We start from the raw sequence: 18,348 nt of genomic DNA, 5'->3' as shown, positions 1-18,348 counted from the left end.
GTGTTTGATTCCTATACCAAGTCTTCAAGCATCTTTGTATTCTCCCATGACATTAACAATAACTGGGTATGACTGAGATGAGGCATGTGATTTGAAGAACCATGTATGGGGTGTATTTGATCAAATTATGTATACCTTGTGCATACATATGCTAGTGGGATATGCATGGTCTACACATTCCATCATCATGTGTAGTCCATGGTGAAGATTATGAACACACCCCTGCCAGGTGTTTCTGAAGTGTTGACTTTGAAGCTTGCACTGTCAGTCAGAGCAACAATCAATTCAGATAATAGAGATAGTTCAGAGCCATGTTTGATTTTCGGAAGAATATGTTTCAGTTTGTGTCCTTCATTCATCATTGATGTGTTGTCATCCATCCCGCTGTTGTTGGTTTTATACAAATTGGTGTATTGATAGTTCCTCATGGAAGACTGTTTCCAGATGATGAAACAATATTGATGAATGATATGTTTGCACATATCATATAATTGGAATGTTTTTTATGGATAGAAACGTCAGCAAAATTGTGATCAGTATCCAACATATGTAAGCAGATCATGGACTAAGGTTTCATGATATTGATTAGATTTGGCTTGGCACTCTTGGTAATGTTGTAATTTACTTCAACAAATGTGCATAAATCATACAATGTGAAACATATACACACACAGCTGACTACAGCAAGACTGAGACCATTTTCAGGTCATTACATGGAGGCCATTATTAGTACATATAAAATAGTTCCCATGCTGTATCTGAAGGTATATATGTACTAATGGACACATTTTAGAGAGGAGGGGGGTCATGGTTTCATTGACAATGAGGCCATGCTGTCTGGCAGTGAAGCATCATCAGATGAGGAGTGGGACAGCAACGATGAGTGTCTGGAGGCCAGCTTTGTCAACGATGACACTCAGATGTCTCAAGATCATGTTGGTGAGTAGCAGACAAATCAGTCCCTCACAATCAAATGACACACATAATTCCTGTCAGTATCATATATCATACCTCTGTTACATCATTACCATTTATTTTATTTGTCACAATTCTATGGAATCTGCAGATTTTCAACAGTTCTCTTCACTATCAACTATCCATATACCATTGTCCAAAGCTCTTGTACATATGCCAGGTGGGATAATTCACTTCTTTCCTCTGTCAAGTTAGCTGACGCTAGGTTTGGTTTGTTTTTTTAACTCCGCCATGAACAGTATTCCAGTTATATGGCATCAGTCTGTAAATAATCGAGTCTGGACCAGACAATCCAATGATCAACAGCATGAGCATCGATCTACGTAATTGGGATACGATGAAATGTGTCAACCGAGTCAGCGAGCCTGACCACCCGATCCCGTTTGTCGCCTCTTACGACAAGCATGGGTTACTGAAAATCAATTCTAACCCGGATCTTCACGGGTGCAGACGTTTAGGAGAAGGTCAGGCAGAAGCAAGTAGTAAAGAAAACTGTGGAGGCCTTCAACAGATGATCTCTTCCAACACATCTAATATTTGTATGGGAAACCCCTTCCTTCACAGAAAATGCAACTGTTCTTGCACAAGGTGGGAACCATCATTTCCTTGCAATATTTTGTTAATCACCTTTGGTTGCTATTTCACTCTGTGATCACCACTCATCTCAAGTTATAATACAAGCAGACAAGCTGACAACAGTTCTACAGCAGACAAGGGTTAAGAAGAGCGAGCATTAAAATAAGTAATTTGTTGCACAACCATTGGTTGGATGAGGCTTTCATCCCTCTATAATGATTGGTGTCTGGTGACATACAGGCTACAGTTATGTCCCTTGCAAGGCAGGACAAACACAACTAGAGCTAGACTTAGTTGCACAAACAAAGTGTAAAGTGCCTACTGTGATGAAGAAATGGTCTACTCAAGAGAGAGATCTATTCATTATTTGCTAGGAATGTGAGCAATATTGCTTGCTATCCAAGCATGGAAAGTTCATATGCTTGGAAAGTTCATGTCTCATTCTTAGCAAGCTGATCATACTGGTTGTTCAGAAGAAATGTGCTCTCAGAGAGGTCAGTCCATCCTGAAGTATTCAAGTTTATAACCTCAGTCTACGATACTCCTCATCTTCACTTGTTTAAGAACAAACTATTTAAGGACCCAGCCAGCCCTCCAGATCAACACACTATCAGTGAGCTGGAAGGGAATATCCGTCTATGTATTGGTTTCTTGGTCTCACCAAGACAGGAGAAGACTGGGACTGGCACAGGGAGTGATAATATTTCAAAATACCAAATGAACTCGGGGTAAATTGGCCATTTGATTGTTCGTCAGATATTTTAAAGTACACCAATGACTAGTTAACACTGTAATTATAGATCAAAGGCACACAAGGTGATGTGTGGTATATCAGTCACAGTCTGGGATGTGTCCATGTACTACTACTGTAAGTGATGTCACAGGAGACCTCAGAACTGAAATAAGGTCAAATATTCATTAAATAGCACTGTCCTTTATAAGGGCATGTCGGAATGACATCAGAAGGAATACATCAGATAATAGACTAGGACTGGTAAATATAACTGGAAGTGGCATCATAGATGACATCAAAACCAGAAGTAACATAAGAGGTTACATCACAACCAGTATAGTAACGTAATACAAATAGAACCTGAAGAGATGCATGAAAGTCCCAGTCAGTACCAGAAGTAAGGTCTTAGAAGACATCTGAACTGGAAGTGACATTGTGAGAAGTGAGGTCTGAAGTGACCTCAGTACAGTAAGTGAAGTTGTTATATATCCATAGTACTACATTATTAGGTAGCAAACGTACATCATACAAACATGTGACGTCATAATGTGGCTAATCTAGAAGGTCTGGATGTAAATATAGTTTTTTTCAGAACTGTTAGATATGTTGGCAGTGATGAGATTGTCGGGTGAAAGTTTTTTTATATTTTATGGCATGATTTGCAATCTAAACAGGAATTTATGGCTTTGATGTAATAGAGGTATGTGATTGATGTAATAGAGGTATGTGATTGATGAAATAGAGGTATGTGATTGACGTAATAGAGGTATGTGATTGATGTGATTGATGTAATAGAGGTATGTGATTGACGTAATAGAGGTATGTGATTGATGTAATAGAGGTATGTGATTGATGTAATAGAGGTATGTGATTGATGTAATAGAGGTATGTGATTGATGTAATAGAGGTATGTGATTGATGTAATAGAGGTATGTGATTGATGTAATAGAGGTATGTGATTGACGTATATAGAGGTATGTGATTGACGTAATAGAGGTATGTGATTGATGTAATAGAGGTATGTGATTGACGTAATAGAGGTATGTGATTGATGTAATAGAGGTATGTGATTGTGTTTCTGCACAATGGTAAGCCTTGTTTGGTTTCTGCTCTGGCTGTAGATTTATGCACCTGCTCTATTGAGCCAATCCTACAATCTATTGTGACAAAGACCCCAGTCTAACCTAAATCTCATACTCTCCTTCATTGGTTTTGAATAATTGATGAAAGCAAGATGACAATGGGGCCTTTCCAAAGAAATATCATCTATCAGGCAGCAACACCATCAGGTCAAGAAGCAACCCACTGCCAAGAGCCTCAGTGGGGAACAGATCCATTTGGAGGCCGCATGACTCTCAGGTGTATACCTCTATAGATGCCAGATGAGCACATCATTGATCATGGGCCCCTGAGAATTGTGACTGATTCTTGAAATTCCACTCAATTTGCTGAAATCATGTAAAGAATATTTAATGAAATCTTAGATAAAATTAAAATATTTTAATACAAGTGAAAGCCCAGATACACATTGAACAATTTGGCCAGATAGGATAACTAACTTGCGTACTCCAATACAGATTTTAGACATGCTGTTTCTGGTTTCATGTGCTTACAGTTAAGTCCTTGCATGCTGATTGTATGCATGCATTATACACACACTCAAAAGTACCCTGTTATTTTTTATATGTCTGATATTAAAAGCAATCTACATATTTGGTGGAATATATTATCATTGTTCAATATTGAGATTGTAAAATTAGTGTAACTCACTTGCTTGGCAAGTGACCCTGAAAACACATGAGCAAATCTTATTATTGGACACTGAGCTGGTTAAATGGCTGCTAAGCATGAATATATGTTTGTGTCCTCAGTATTCACTGAGTAGCCTGCAGATTCAATTCATCAGAATTATACTTATCACGGAATACATTTATGCAGGGGAGACCTTACCAAGGTTGAAAAAAAGAACAGGGTGGTGGTTAAAGATATCCTTTACAAAAAAGTGACCTTAACACAGAAGTATTTACCCCAGCATTGGGATATTTCACTACACATGAGATCAGAGACTTATGTGTCTTAGAATAATGGTGCTGAAGAACGGTCTCCAGGTAATGTAGTAGAGGTAGGATATCTGCAGTAATTGTCAAGCAGTAGTTGTTATCTGTTTAGAATTCGAAGAATACTGTTTCTCTCTCATTGTGTAGGCATGTGTTGAATGGACTATACACCCTCACCAGCCACCCCCTCCCTGAAACAGTACTAGGATTTCTACATGACTAATCCCCAAATGTAACATATCTGCACATTGTGCACTGTGCAGATATACATGCTGTCTACCTGAAGTCTGTGCGAAGCCCAATTCAACGCGACCGATTCCGTCTACAAGCACATCACTATGAGAAGGATGTTTTCTCCCAGGTCCCTGAGCATGAAGACAATGAGTACGAGGAAGACAGCTTCTGTGTGGGGGATGACTTTCAGGAATCAGGTTAACCATCACTCACACTGTCTTAATGGTTCCTAGTTGATTTATGGTTTGACCAAATGAAGGACAACCATATCAGTAAATTGTAACAAGCCCAAAATTTACTATCTATCACAACAATGGTTTTGGCTGATCTGATTACAGGATAGTATCTTCAGTAGATATGTCAACAATAATAGGTTCAGCAAAGATTTATAGTATTTGTGGACATTTCACTGATCGAGGTAAAGTCCTACTAAAGCATTCAGTTCTGGCATGGTCAAATGACACCTGACAATAACTCAAACAGAGAGTAGAAACATGTGTGAAGACATGTTTTCTCAGGCTTTAAGATGGCCAGAGTGAGGGTATGGTCAAGTTTAACAGACATTCCCCCAATTATCTAGTTACATTGATACAGATATTTGGTTGTTGATTTCAGAGTACATTGATGAGGAGGAACATGATTTGTTGGATGACTTTGAAGAATTTTCACATTATTCAAAAAGAAAAGGTGCAAAACATTCGAAATCCCAAAAATCTAAGCATATTGTTGGAAGATCCAGAAAAAGGATACGTCAGATATCTGGGTCATCCAGTGAAGAGGAAACTAGAATAGCCACCTCTTTGCTTGAGAACACACAGGCTGACAACCATGACTCTCACTTGCTATGCAGTCAGAAAAATGAACCTATTCGAAAGAAGATTGCAGCCATTTTGTCCAGCAGTGAGGAGGAACTAACTCCAAAATGTGTATCAAAGCCATCACATCATGCACCTCACACAACCAGCTTTGAGCAATCAGATATGAACACTTCTTCACAACAGAAGTCTGTGGAAGTGTTGGATGCTGACAAGATGCGCCAGGAACGTCTTGCCAAGCAAAAACAGAAGCAAGAGGAATTCCGTACAAGGATGTCCAAGAAGAATGGAGCTGCCAGCGTTAGCAGCAGTTATAACGATAGGCTTGAGCCCCAGACAGCAGGTGCTCCTATCTCTGACTCAACAGTGTCAAGGAGGTCATTAGACAGTAGTCAAACTACAGAGAAGAGGTCCAAGTTTGAATGTGAAGACTATGACTTTGCTTCTGACAAACTGAGTTCAGTTATTCCAAAGCCACTGGTATGTATTTTTCAGTTTGACTGCTTACATGTAACTCAGTTCCCTTCCAGCCACTCAATGTTTCTGTCAGTCCTTCTGTCAGCACACAAAAATGTTTTCATGCAATAGAAGTAAGAGATGACAATCACTCACCTGTTTATGGCCATTCAGCGATAAGTCTTGATAAGAGTGAGTGCATCCTGTTAACTAGTTTGAAGCAACTGATTCTCCATTTCATTGAATGTTTCTTTTCAGCCAACTAACTGTGGTTTAAAGGACAAGATAGTGATACTAGTTGATTCAAGAGAAATCAGTGGGGCACAGGTAAGTTCTCATGGGATGGGAAAAATGGTGATATCACATGCAGTCAGTGAGGCACAGGTAAGATGTTATGGTAAAGGGGAAGGTGGTGAAATCACAAGCAATCAGTGAGACACAGGTAAGATGTTATGGTAAAGGGGGTGATATCACATGGAGTTAGTGAGGCACAGGTAAGATGTCATGGTAAAGGTGGTGATATCACATGCAGTTAGTGAGGCACAGGTAAGATGTTATGGTAAAGGGGAAGGTGGTGATATCACATGCAGTTAATTGGGCACAGGTAAGATTTTATGGAAAAGGGGGTGATATCACATGCAGTTAGTGAGGCACAGGTAAGATGCCATGGTAAAGGGGAAGGTGGTGATATCACATGCAATCAGTGAGACACAGGTAAGATGTCATGGTAAAGGGGAAGGTGGTGATATCACATGCAGTTAGTGGGGCACAGGTAAGATGTCATGGTAGAGGAGAAGGTGGGGATATCACATGCAATCAGTGAGACACAGGTAAGATGTTATGGTAAAGGTAGTGATATCACATGCAGTTAGTGAGGCACAGGTAAGATGTTATGGTAAAGGGGAAGGTGGTGAAATCACATGCAATCAGTGAGACACAGGTAAGATGTTATGGTAAAGGGGGTGATATCACATGCAGTTAGTGAGGCACAGGTAAGATGTCATGGTAAAGGGAAAGGTGGTGATATCACATGCAATCAGTGAGACACAGGTAAGATGTTATGGTAAAGGGGAAGGTGGTGATATCACATGCAGTTAGTGGGGCACAGGTAAGATGTTATGGTAAAGGGGAAGGTGGTGATATCACATGCTATCAGTGAGACACAGGTAAGATGTCATGGTAAAGGGGGTGATATCACTTGTAGTTAGTCAGGCACAGGTAAGATGTCATGGTAAAGGGGAAGGTGGTGAAATCACATGCAATCAGTGAGACAGGTAAGATGTTATGGTAAAGGTGGTGATATCACATGCAGTTAGTGAGGCACAGGTAAGATGTCATGGTAAAGGGGAAGGTGGTGGTATCACATGCAGTTAGTGGGACACAGATAAAATGTTATGGTAAAGGTGGTGATATCACATGAAGTTAGTGAGGCACAGGTAAGATGTCATGGTAAAGGGAAGGTGATGATATCACATGCAGTTAGTGGGGCACAGGTAAGATGTTATGGTAAAGGGGAAGGTGGTGATATCACATGCAATCAGTGAGACACAGGTGTGATGTTATGGTAAAGGTGGTGATATCACTTGTAGTTAGTGAGGCACAGGTAAGATGTCACGGTAAAGGGGAAGGTGATGATATCACTTGCAGTTAGTGGGGCACAGGTAAGATGTTGTGGTAAAGGGAAAGGTGGTGATATCACATGCAGTCAGTGAGACACATAAGATGTTATGGTAAAGGTGGTGATATCACATGCAGTTAATGAGGCACAGGTAAGATGTTGTGGTAAAGGGAAAGGTGGTGATATCACATGCAGTTAATTGGACACAGGTAAGATTTTATGGAAAAGGGGGTGATATCACATGCAGTTAGTGAGGCACAGGTAAGATGCCATGGTAAAGGGGAAGGTGGTGATATCATATGCAATCAGTGAGACACAGGTAAGATGTTATGGTAAAGGTAGTGATATCACATGCAGTTAGTGAGGCACAGGTAAGATGTTATGGTAAAGGGGAAGGTGGTGAAATCACATGCAATCAGTGAGACACAGGTAAGATGTTATGGTAAAGGGGGTGATATCACATGCAGTTAGTGAGGCACAGGTAAGATGTCATGGTAAAGGGGAAGGTGGTGATATCACATGCAATCAGTGAAACACAGGTAAGATGTTATGGTCAAGGGGAAGGTGGTGATATCACATGCAGTTAGTGGGGCACAGGTAAGATGTTATGGTAAAGGGGAAGGTGGTGATATCACATGCTATCAGTGAGACACAGGTAAGATGTCATGGTAAAGGGGGTGATATCACTTGTAGTTAGTCAGGCACAGGTAAGATGTTATGGTAAAGGGGAAGGTGGTGAAATCACATGCAATCAGTGAGACAGGTAAGATGTTATGGTAAAGGGGGTGATATCACATGCAGTTAGTGGGACACAGATAAAATGTTATGGTAAAGGGGAAGGTGGTGAAATCACATGCAATCAGTGAGACACAGGTAAGATGTTATGGTAAAGGGGGTGATATCACATGCAGTTAGTGAGGCACAGGTAAGATGTCATGGTAAAGGGAAAGGTGGTGATATCACATGCAATCAGTGAGACACAGGTAAGATGTTATGGTAAAGGTGGTGATATCACATGAAGTTAGTGAGGCACAGGTAAGATGTCATGGTAAAGAGGAAGGTGATGATATCACATGCAGTTAGTGGGGCACAGGTAAGATGTTATGGTAAAGGGGAAGGTGGTGATATCACATGCAATCAGTGAGACACAGGTGTGATGTTATGGTAAAGGTGGTGATATCACTTGTAGTTAGTGAGGCACAGGTAAGATGTCACGGTAAAGGGGAAGGTGATGATATCACTTGCAGTTAGTGGGGCACAGGTAAGATGTTGTGGTAAAGGGAAAGGTGGTGATATCACATGCAGTCAGTGAGACACATAAGATGTTATGGTAAAGGTGGTGATATCACATGCAGTTAATGAGGCACAGGTAAGATGTTGTGGTAAAGGGAAAGGTGGTGATATCACATGCAGTTAATTGGACACAGGTAAGATTTTATGGAAAAGGGGGTGATATCACATGCAGTTAGTGAGGCACAGGTAAGATGCCATGGTAAAGGGGAAGGTGGTGATATCATATGCAATCAGTGAGACACAGGTAAGATGTTATGGTAAAGGTAGTGATATCACATGCAGTTAGTGAGGCACAGGTAAGATGTTATGGTAAAGGGGAAGGTGGTGAAATCACATGCAATCAGTGAGACACAGGTAAGATGTTATGGTAAAGGGGGTGATATCACATGCAGTTAGTGAGGCACAGGTAAGATGTCATGGTAAAAGGAAGGTGGTGATATCACATGCAATCAGTGAAACACAGGTAAGATGTTATGGTCAAGGGGAAGGTGGTGATATCACATGCAGTTAGTGGGGCACAGGTAAGATGTTATGGTAAAGGGGAAGGTGGTGATATCACATGCTATCAGTGAGACACAGGTAAGATGTCATGGTAAAGGGGGTGATATCACTTGTAGTTAGTCAGGCACAGGTAAGATGTTATGGTAAAGGGGAAGGTGGTGAAATCACATGCAATCAGTGAGACAGGTAAGATGTTATGGTAAAGGGGGTGATATCACATGCAGTTAGTGGGACACAGATAAAATGTTATGGTAAAGGTGGTGATATCACATGAAGTTAGTGAGGCACAGGTAAGATGTTGTGGTAAAGGGGAAGGTGATGATATCACATGCAGTTAGTGGGGCACAGGTAAGATGTCATGGTAAAGGGGAAGGTGGTGGTATCACATGCAGTTAGTGGGACACAGATAAAATGTTATGGTAAAGGTGGTGATATCACATGAAGTTAGTGAGGCACAGGTAAGATGTTATGGTAAAGGGGAAGGTGATGATATCACATGCAGTTAGTGGGGCACAGGTAAGATGTTATGGTAAAGGGGAAGGTGGTGATATCACATGCAATCAGTGAGACACAGGTGTGATGTTATGGTAAAGGTGGTGATATCACTTGTAGTTAGTGAGGCACAGGTAAGATGTCACGGTAAAGGGGAAGGTGATGATATCACTTGCAGTTAGTGGGGCACAGGTAAGATGTGGTAAAGGGAAAGGTGGTGATATCACATGCAGTCAGTGAGACACAGATAAGATGTTATGGTAAAGGTGGTGATATCACATGCAGTTAGTGAGGCACAGGTAAGATGTCATGGTAAAGGGGAAGGTGATGATATCACATGCAGTCAGTGAGGCACAGATAAGATGTCATGGTAAAGGGGAAGGTGGTGGTATCACATGCAGTTAGTGGGACACAGATAAAATGTTATGGTAAAGGTGGTGATATCACATGAAGTTAGTGAGGCACAGGTAAGATGTTATGGTAAAGGGGAAGGTGATGATATCACATGCAGTTAGTGGGGCACAGGTAAGATGTTATGGTAAAGGGGAAGGTGGTGATATCACATGCAATCAGTGAGACACAGGTGTGATGTTATGGTAAAGGTGGTGATATCACTTGTAGTTAGTGAGGCACAGGTAAGATGTTATGGTAAAGGGGAAGGTGATGATATCACATGCAGTTAGTGGGGCACAGGTAAGATGTCACGGTAAAGGGGAAGGTGATGATATCACTTGCAGTTAGTGGGGCACAGGTAAGATGTGGTAAAGGGAAAGGTGGTGATATCACATGCAGTCAGTGAGACACAGATAAGATGTTATGGTAAAGGTGGTGATATCACATGCAGTTAGTGAGGCACAGGTAAGATGTCATGGTAAAGGGGAAGGTGATGATATCACATGCAGTTAGTGAGGCACAGGTAAGATGTTGTGGTAAAGGTGGTGATATCACATGCAGTTAGTGAGGCACAGGTAAGATGTCATGGTAAAGGGGAAGGTGGTGATATCACATGCAGTTAGTGGGGCACAGGTAAGATGTTGTAAAGGGGAAGGTGGTGATATCACATGCAGTCATTGAGACACATAAGATGTTATGGTAAAGGTAGTGATATCACATGCAGTTTGTGAGGCACAGGTAAGATGTCATGGTAAAGGGGAAGGTGATGATATCACTTGCAGTTAGTGGGGCACAGGTAAGATGTTGTGGTAAAGGGAAAGGTGGTGATATCACATGCAGTCAGTGAGACACATAAGATGTTATGGTAAAGGTGGTGATATCACATGCAGTTAATGAGGCACAGGTAAGATGTTGTGGTAAAGGGAAAGGTGGTGATATCACATGCAGTCAGTGAGACACATAAGATGTTATGGTAAAGGTGGTGATATCACATGCAGTTAGTGAGGCACAGGTAAGATGTCAAGGTAAAAGGGAAGGTGGTGATATCACTTGTAGTTAGTGAGGCGCATGTAAGCTGTGACGTATATGTATGCTATATCTGCTACCCTATGTGTGTGAACAGTTTGTATACTGCCCAACGACTCTCAACCTGCTAGTGTTACTAGATAAGCTGTCAACATGATATTCCTAAGCTCATATTTCCCATGTCGATCTAAAGTGCATTGTTTGTTACCTTACACCTGTAGTGTGAAATGTTTTCCACTTCAGGACATAGTGTCTAACTTGAGATTACAGCACGGAGTGACAGTCCTAGCTCGCCAACTTGGTGCCTGTGACTACATCATCAGTAACAGAACAGCTGTTGATCGCAGGCAGCTCTCAGGTGATACACCAGTCATAGCAGGAGTTATGTCTCCAAAAATAGACAACGTAGCCATTCCATAAAACATAAGAAAATATGAATACATTTACTAGATAAACTGTTTCAAGCTTTTGTGTAGTACCTCTCCAAGTCTGTGAGAACAAAGATGTCCAATTTGACACATTGTCACATGAAGGAAGGTGTTACAAGTTTGTTACTTGAGTTATGATGGCTGTTGATGTTACAGATTTCAGTAATGGGGCCCAGCGTGGGAAGCTGATAGATCGTGTCCAGCAGATGAGGGAGCTGTATGCGTTATGACGGCTGTTGATGTTACAGATTTCAGTAATGGGGCCCAGCGTTGGAAGCTGATAGATCGTGTCCAGCAGATGAGGGAGCTGTATGAGTTATGACGGCTGTTGATGTTACAGATTTCAGTAATGGGGCCCAGCGTGGGAAGCTGATAGATCGTGTTCAGCAGATGAGGGAGCTGTATGAGTTATGATGGCTGTTGATGTTACAGATTTCAGTAATGGGGCCTAGCGTTGGAAGTTGATAGATCGTGTCCAGCAGATGAGGGAGCTGTATGAGTTATGACGGCTGTTGATGTTACAGATTTCAGTAATGGGGCCTAGCGTTGGAAGTTGATAGATCGCGTGTCCAGCAGATGAGGGAGCTGTATGAGTTATGACGGCTGTTGATGTTACAGATTTCAGTAATGGGGCCTAGCGTTGGAAGTTGATAGATCGTGTCCAGCAGATGAGGGAGCTGTATGAGTTATGATGGCTGTTGATGTTACAGATTTCAGTAATGGGGCCCAGCGTTGGAAGCTGACAGATCGTGTCCAGCAGATGAGGGAGCTGTATGAGTTATGATGGCTGTTGATGTTACAGATTTCAGTAATGGGGCCCAGCGGGGAAGCTGATAGATCGTGTTCAGCAGATGAGGGAGCTGTATGAGTTATGACGGCTGTTGATGTTACAGATTTCAGTAATGGGGCCCAGCGTGGGAAGTTGATAGATCGTGTTCAGCAGATGAGGGAGCTGTATGAGATATGACGGCTGTTGATGTTACAGATTTCAGTAATGGGGCCCAGCGTGGGAAGCTGATAGATCGTGTTCAGCAGATGAGGGAGCTGTATGAGTTATGACGGCTGTTGATGTTACAGATTTCAGTAATGGGGCCTAGCGTTGGAAGCTGATAGATCGTGTCCAGCAGATGAGGGAGCTGTATGAGTTATGATGGCTGTTGATGTTACAGATTTCAGTAATGGGGCCCAGCGTGGAAAGTTGATAGATCGTGTCCAGCAGATGAGGGAGCTGTATGACAGGTGCTGCCTCATAGTTGAGAAGGATAGAGTGAAGCCAGGCGAGGAGAAATCAGCCAAGCTAAGGTAGCAGCAAGATATAGTTGTAGATATGACAGAACTTTGTTTGCATGTTACACTGACAGGTAATGAAGACAAGGCCATATATTCAGGACAGGCTGTGAGTGACAGTCTAGTACTGGTGGGAAATGACTCAGATGATGGAGTTTGTTGTGGAGGAGAAAGTCAGCTTATAACATTAGGTGGTGTGACGGTCAGTTTATAACATTAGGTGGTGTTGATGGTGTGACTGTCAGCTTATAACATTAGGTGGTGTCGATGGTGTGACTGTCGGCTTATAACATTAGGTTGTGTGACTGTCAGTTTATAACATTAGGTGGTGTTGATGGTGTGACTGTCAGCTTATAACATTAGGTGGTGTGGATGGTGTGACTGTCAGCTTATAACATTAGGTGGTGTGACTGTCAGTTTATAACATTAGGTGGTGTGGATGGTGTGACTATCAGCTTATAACATTAGGTGGTGTGGATGGTGTGACTGTCAGCTTATAACATTAATTAAATGTGAATGGTGTGACTGTCAGCTTAAACCATTATGTGGTGTGGATGGTGTGACTGTCGGCTTATAGCATTAGGTGGTGTGACTGTCAGCTTATGCTACTAGGTGGTGTGGATGGTGTGACTGTCAGCTTATGGTACTAGGTGGTGTGGATGGTGTGACTGTCAGCTTATGGTACTAGGTGGTGTGGATGATGTGACTGTCAGCTTACGCTACTAGGTGGTGCGGATGGTGTGACTGTCAGCTTACGCTACTAGGTGATGTGGATGTTGTGACTGTCAGCTTATGGTACTAGGTGGTGTGGATGGTGTGACTGTCAGCTTATGGTACTAGGTGATGTGGATGGTGTGACTGTCAGCTTATGGTACTAGGTGGTGTGGATGGTGTGACTGTCAGCTTATGCTACTAGGTGGTGTCGATGGTGTGACTGTCAGCTTATGCTACTAGTTGGTGTGGATGGTGTGACTGTCAGCTTATGGTACTAGGTGGTGTGGATGGTGTGACTGTCAGCTTATGCTACTAGGTGGTGTGGATGGTGTGACTGTCAGCTTATGCTACTAGGTGGTGTGGATGGTGTGACTGTCAGCTGATGGTACTAGGTGGTGTGGATGGTGTGACTGTCAGCTTATGGTACTAGGTGGTGTGGATGGTGTGACTGTCAGCTTACGCTACTAGGTGGTGCGGATGGTGTGACTCAGCTTACGCTACTAGGTGATGTGGATGTTGTGACTGTCAGCTTATGGTACTAGGTGGTGTGGATGGTGTGACTGTGAGCTTATGGTACTAGGTGATGTGGATGGTGTGACTGTCAGCTTATGCTACTAGGTGGTGTGGATGGTGTGACTGTCAGCTTATGCTACTAGGTGGTGTCGATGGTGTGACTGTCAGCTTATGCTACTAGTTGGTGTGGATGGTGTGACTGTCAGCTTATGGTACTAGGTGGTGTGGATGGTGTGACTGTCAGCTTATGCTACTAGGTGGTGTGGATGGTGTGACTGTCAGCTTATGGTACTAGGTGGTGTGGATGGTGTGACTGTCAGCTTATGGTACTAGGTGGTGTGGATGGTGTGACTGTCAGCTTATGGTACTAGATGGTGTGACTGTCAGCTTATAACATTAGGTGGTGTGGTTGTTGTGACTGCCAGCTTATGCTACCAGGTGTTAGTGGTTTTAGGTGCTGTTATATATAATACATCACAATCAGTCATCTTTTAAAGACATGGAAGAGATTCAGCTGAATGATTTCAGTAACATTGAAGAATGGTAACAAGTTGTTAGAGATGATAAACTGTGATAAATGCCTTTGTCTCAGAATGACAGTGAGTGACAGATTTAGGTCAGAGGGGCTAAAGTCAGGTCACCTAACACCATGGAGGCAGAACTATTTGTCTATTGTATATTTTCATAAGCACAGAGGTTAATGTTCTGTGGCTGCATAGCATTGGGTCTAGCACAAAGTACAATGTAAAAATGTTTGCAGAGATGTATGATATCATATTTTGAATGATGATTTGTAGAAATATTTGCACAAATAAGATTGGTTTGAAACACTTAGTGTTACGTGTTCTGAATTTTTGTTTTGTATGTAAAAATACCACCTCTTTTAGTCACCCCAAAGGTAAAATACTGAGTTTGTTAGAACACCCACTTTGTGTATGATGCCTTACTGTTGCGAGTACTCTTTCGAATCCTGGATGGGACTGAACCCTTAAAGTGTATTGTGCACTGAAGACATTTGGAGGGAAGGAAATGTCATCTAAGGAAGGAAATGAGCACAATAGGATAGGAAGTGATTTAGAGTTTGAAAACAGTTTGTTTGAAATGGGTGGCAGAATAAGAATCTACTAGATTTACTGTCAACGATACAGGTATTTTTCTTGAGGCAGAACCCATCTTTCCCTCTGGTATATTCTGGCAAACATATAATAGAGGTGATTGCTGTAAAAAATACAGGATTCTTTCATTACTGATTCATTTATTCTAACCCGTGAAGGTCCAGGTTAGAATGTGCCTTCAGTAACCCATGCTTGTCATAAGAGGCGACTAACGGGATCGAATGGTCAGATTCGCTGACTTGGTTGACATATGTCATCGGTTCCCAATTGCACAGATCGATGCTCATGCTGTTGATCACTGGATTGTCTGGTCCAGACTCGACCGCCGCCATATAGCTGGAGTATTGCTGAGTGTGGCGTAAAACTAAACTCACTCACTCACTCATTTATTCTGATTTTGTTTCAGTCACAGAACAAAGTACAATGACTGGATTCAAAGTGTTCTTGTTCAAACGAATGTTCGTCTTTTCTTCACTGAAAATCAAGGTAATTTATGAGCACTGAAGGTCAAGGTAATACCCAATTTATGACCATTGAAAGTGAAGGTAATGCCAAATATATCACCAGTGAAGATCAAGGTAATGCCCAATATTGGTCTATTCAGGATCAAGGTAATGCCTAGTTTAAGACCAAACTGGGGTCAAGGTAATGTTCAGTGTAGGGCAACTGGGGCTAAGGTAATGTCCAGCGTAGGGCAACTGGGGTCAGGATAATGCCCAGTGTAGGGAAACAGGGGTCAAGGTAATGCCCAGTGTAGGGCAACCGGGGCCAAGATAATGCCCAGTGTAGGGCAACTGGGGTCAAGGTAATGTCCAGTGTAGGGCAACTGGGGTCAAGGTAATGCCCAGTGTAGGGCAACTGGGGTCAAGGTAATGCCCAGTGTAGGGCAACAGGGGCCAAGGTAATGTCCAGTATAGGACAACTAAGTATGATCTATGACTACTGAAGATAAGGTAACAGCAATGTAAGACCTTTGAAGATCTCAATATAGTTACAGCTATTGTGCCTCATCAACATTGGCATGCTTAGTAGCCAGCTGTGATTGACAGTGGAATTTGAACTGATCTTCACTTTTTGTACATCTGAATACCCCAAGTTGATATGATTATTAAGAAATTGACTTTCATTTTCTCCTTAGTGTCAGTGCCATGTCTTTTCACTGAAGTGAACATCAGTCCCTATGTGCATATGTGTTTGTTAATGTCAGCCAAGATAGAGGTTGGTTGGCTCAGTAAATTATCAAATTTTGATCATATCTAAGTAGATAGAAAATAGCATATAAGTGCAGGGGCTTATGTAGCAAAAATGCTTTTCGTGGAAAGTGCATGTTAATTTTTGGAACCACTGATGACTGTAATCAGTATTGCATATGGATTCAGAAAAACCATGGTTCCATTTTGTCTGATGATTATAAGTGTCATTCTGGGGTAACTGAACATCGGTACCCATAATCAAGCTGCAACACCAAAGTGAGAAAAACATGTTTTTATAAACCTATCACAACATAGGCATGTAGTATATCAAAATGAACCTTGTGATGTGTGTTTTACAACTACCATCATATATCATGAATCTCAATAATATATGTATGCATAATAATCAATATGATCATAATCGCTTCTGCCAAAACCGAAGGTTTGTTGCAGAGGGTATGCATTCAACCCTGTTTGTGTGTGTGTGTGTATTTATGTGTTAGCATCTTACTCAAAACCTACTAGATTGATTTCAGTTAATCTTGGGGCGGTGGGGTAGCCTAGTGGTTAAAGCGTTCGCTTGTCACGCCGAAGACCCGGGTTCGATTCCCTACATGGGTACAATGTGTAAAGCCCATTTCTGGTGTCCCCCGCCGTGATATTGCTGGAATATTGCTAAAAGCGGCGTAAAACCCAATTCACTCACTCACTCACTCATTTTAACTTATTGGATCTCTTGGGTATGTCTCCAGGACAAATCAATTAGATGTTGGAGAAAGTACACTCTTCAAAATAAGAAACACAATAGCAAAATATCATTGAAAAATTTGGTCATATTCAATTATGTAAATCAACAAAAATAAACGGTACAGCATTGAAATATATGTAGAGCAATACATTGGTATCTCGTGCACATTTCACAAGGATGATAGTCATCATAGTCATTACTGCTGTCCACGAGGTGACGTTGACATTACTGCCTTGTATGGCCACCTCTTACTGCTAGAACTGCATGACACCTCCTTGACACAGATTGAATCAGTTGTTGGATGTTTCCTTGTGGAATCTTTCTCCATTCTACAATATATGTAGAGCAATACATTGGTATCTCGTGAACTGCATGACACCTCCTTGACACAGATTGAATCAGTTGTTGGATGTTTCCTTGTGGAATCTTTCTCCATTCTACAATATATGTAGAGCAATACATTGGTATCTCGTGAACTGCATGACACCTCCTTGACACAGATTGAATCAGTTGTTGGATGTTTCCTTGTGGAATCTTTCTCCATTCTACAATATATGTAGAGCAATACATTGGTATCTCGTGAACTGCATGACACCTCCTTGACACAGATTGAATCAGTTGTTGGATGTTTCCTTGTGGAATCTTTCTCCATTCTACAATATATGTAGAGCAATACATTGGTATCTCGTGAACTGCATGACACCTCCTTGACACAGATTGAATCAGTTGTTGGATGTTTCCTTGTGGAATCTTTCTCCATTCTACAATATATGTAGAGCAATACATTGGTATCTCGTGAACTGCATGACACCTCTTTGACACAGATTGAATCAGTTGTTGGATGTTTCCTTGTGGAATCTTTCTCCATTCTACAATATATGTAGAGCAATACATTGGTATCTCGTGAACTGCATGACACCTCCTTGACACAGATTGAATCAGTTGTTGGATGTTTCCTTGTGGAATCTTTCTCCATTCTACAATATATGTAGAGCAATACATTGGTATCTCGTGCACATTTCACAAGGATGATAGTCATCATAGTCATTATCCTGACTCATGTTTATTTGCTTGTCTTCTTCTTCTGGCAAACCTAGTGGAACATTTGTATCTCCCAATTGAAGTTCCCTTCAATAAAAAATCACTCATTAGTACTGACCACGAGTTACCTCCCTTCCACA

The 18,348-nt window shown here is 41.7% G+C and overlaps 1 protein-coding gene across 3 annotated transcripts in view; it reads left to right on the top strand.

Moving 5' to 3' along the window:
• Nucleotides 1-18,348, top strand: part of LOC124256062 (Fanconi anemia group M protein-like) — a 47,506-nt gene that overhangs the window by 11,244 nt on the left and 17,914 nt on the right. For 2 of the 3 annotated variants that reach the window (XM_046690000.1, XM_046690007.1), the window contains exons 2-8: nt 794-939; nt 4,605-4,772; nt 5,191-5,870; nt 6,105-6,173; nt 11,413-11,527; nt 12,767-12,899; nt 15,633-15,712. In XM_046690000.1, the coding sequence (XP_046545956.1) occupies nt 831-939; nt 4,605-4,772; nt 5,191-5,870; nt 6,105-6,173; nt 11,413-11,527; nt 12,767-12,899; nt 15,633-15,712 (1,354 nt within the window). In that variant the 5' untranslated portion in view covers nt 794-830. Of the gene's footprint in view, nt 1-793; nt 940-4,604; nt 4,773-5,190; nt 5,871-6,104; nt 6,174-11,412; nt 11,528-12,766; nt 12,900-15,632; nt 15,713-18,348 lie in introns of those variants that run through there. The other variant, XM_046689991.1, reaches the window with a different exon arrangement.

Source organism: Haliotis rubra, unplaced genomic scaffold (genome assembly GCF_003918875.1).
Source record: "Haliotis rubra isolate DU_JTF1 unplaced genomic scaffold, ASM391887v1 Scf116, whole genome shotgun sequence".
NCBI lineage: Eukaryota > Metazoa > Mollusca > Gastropoda > Lepetellida > Haliotidae > Haliotis > Haliotis rubra.
This window is presented reverse-complemented; position numbering and strand designations above follow the sequence as displayed.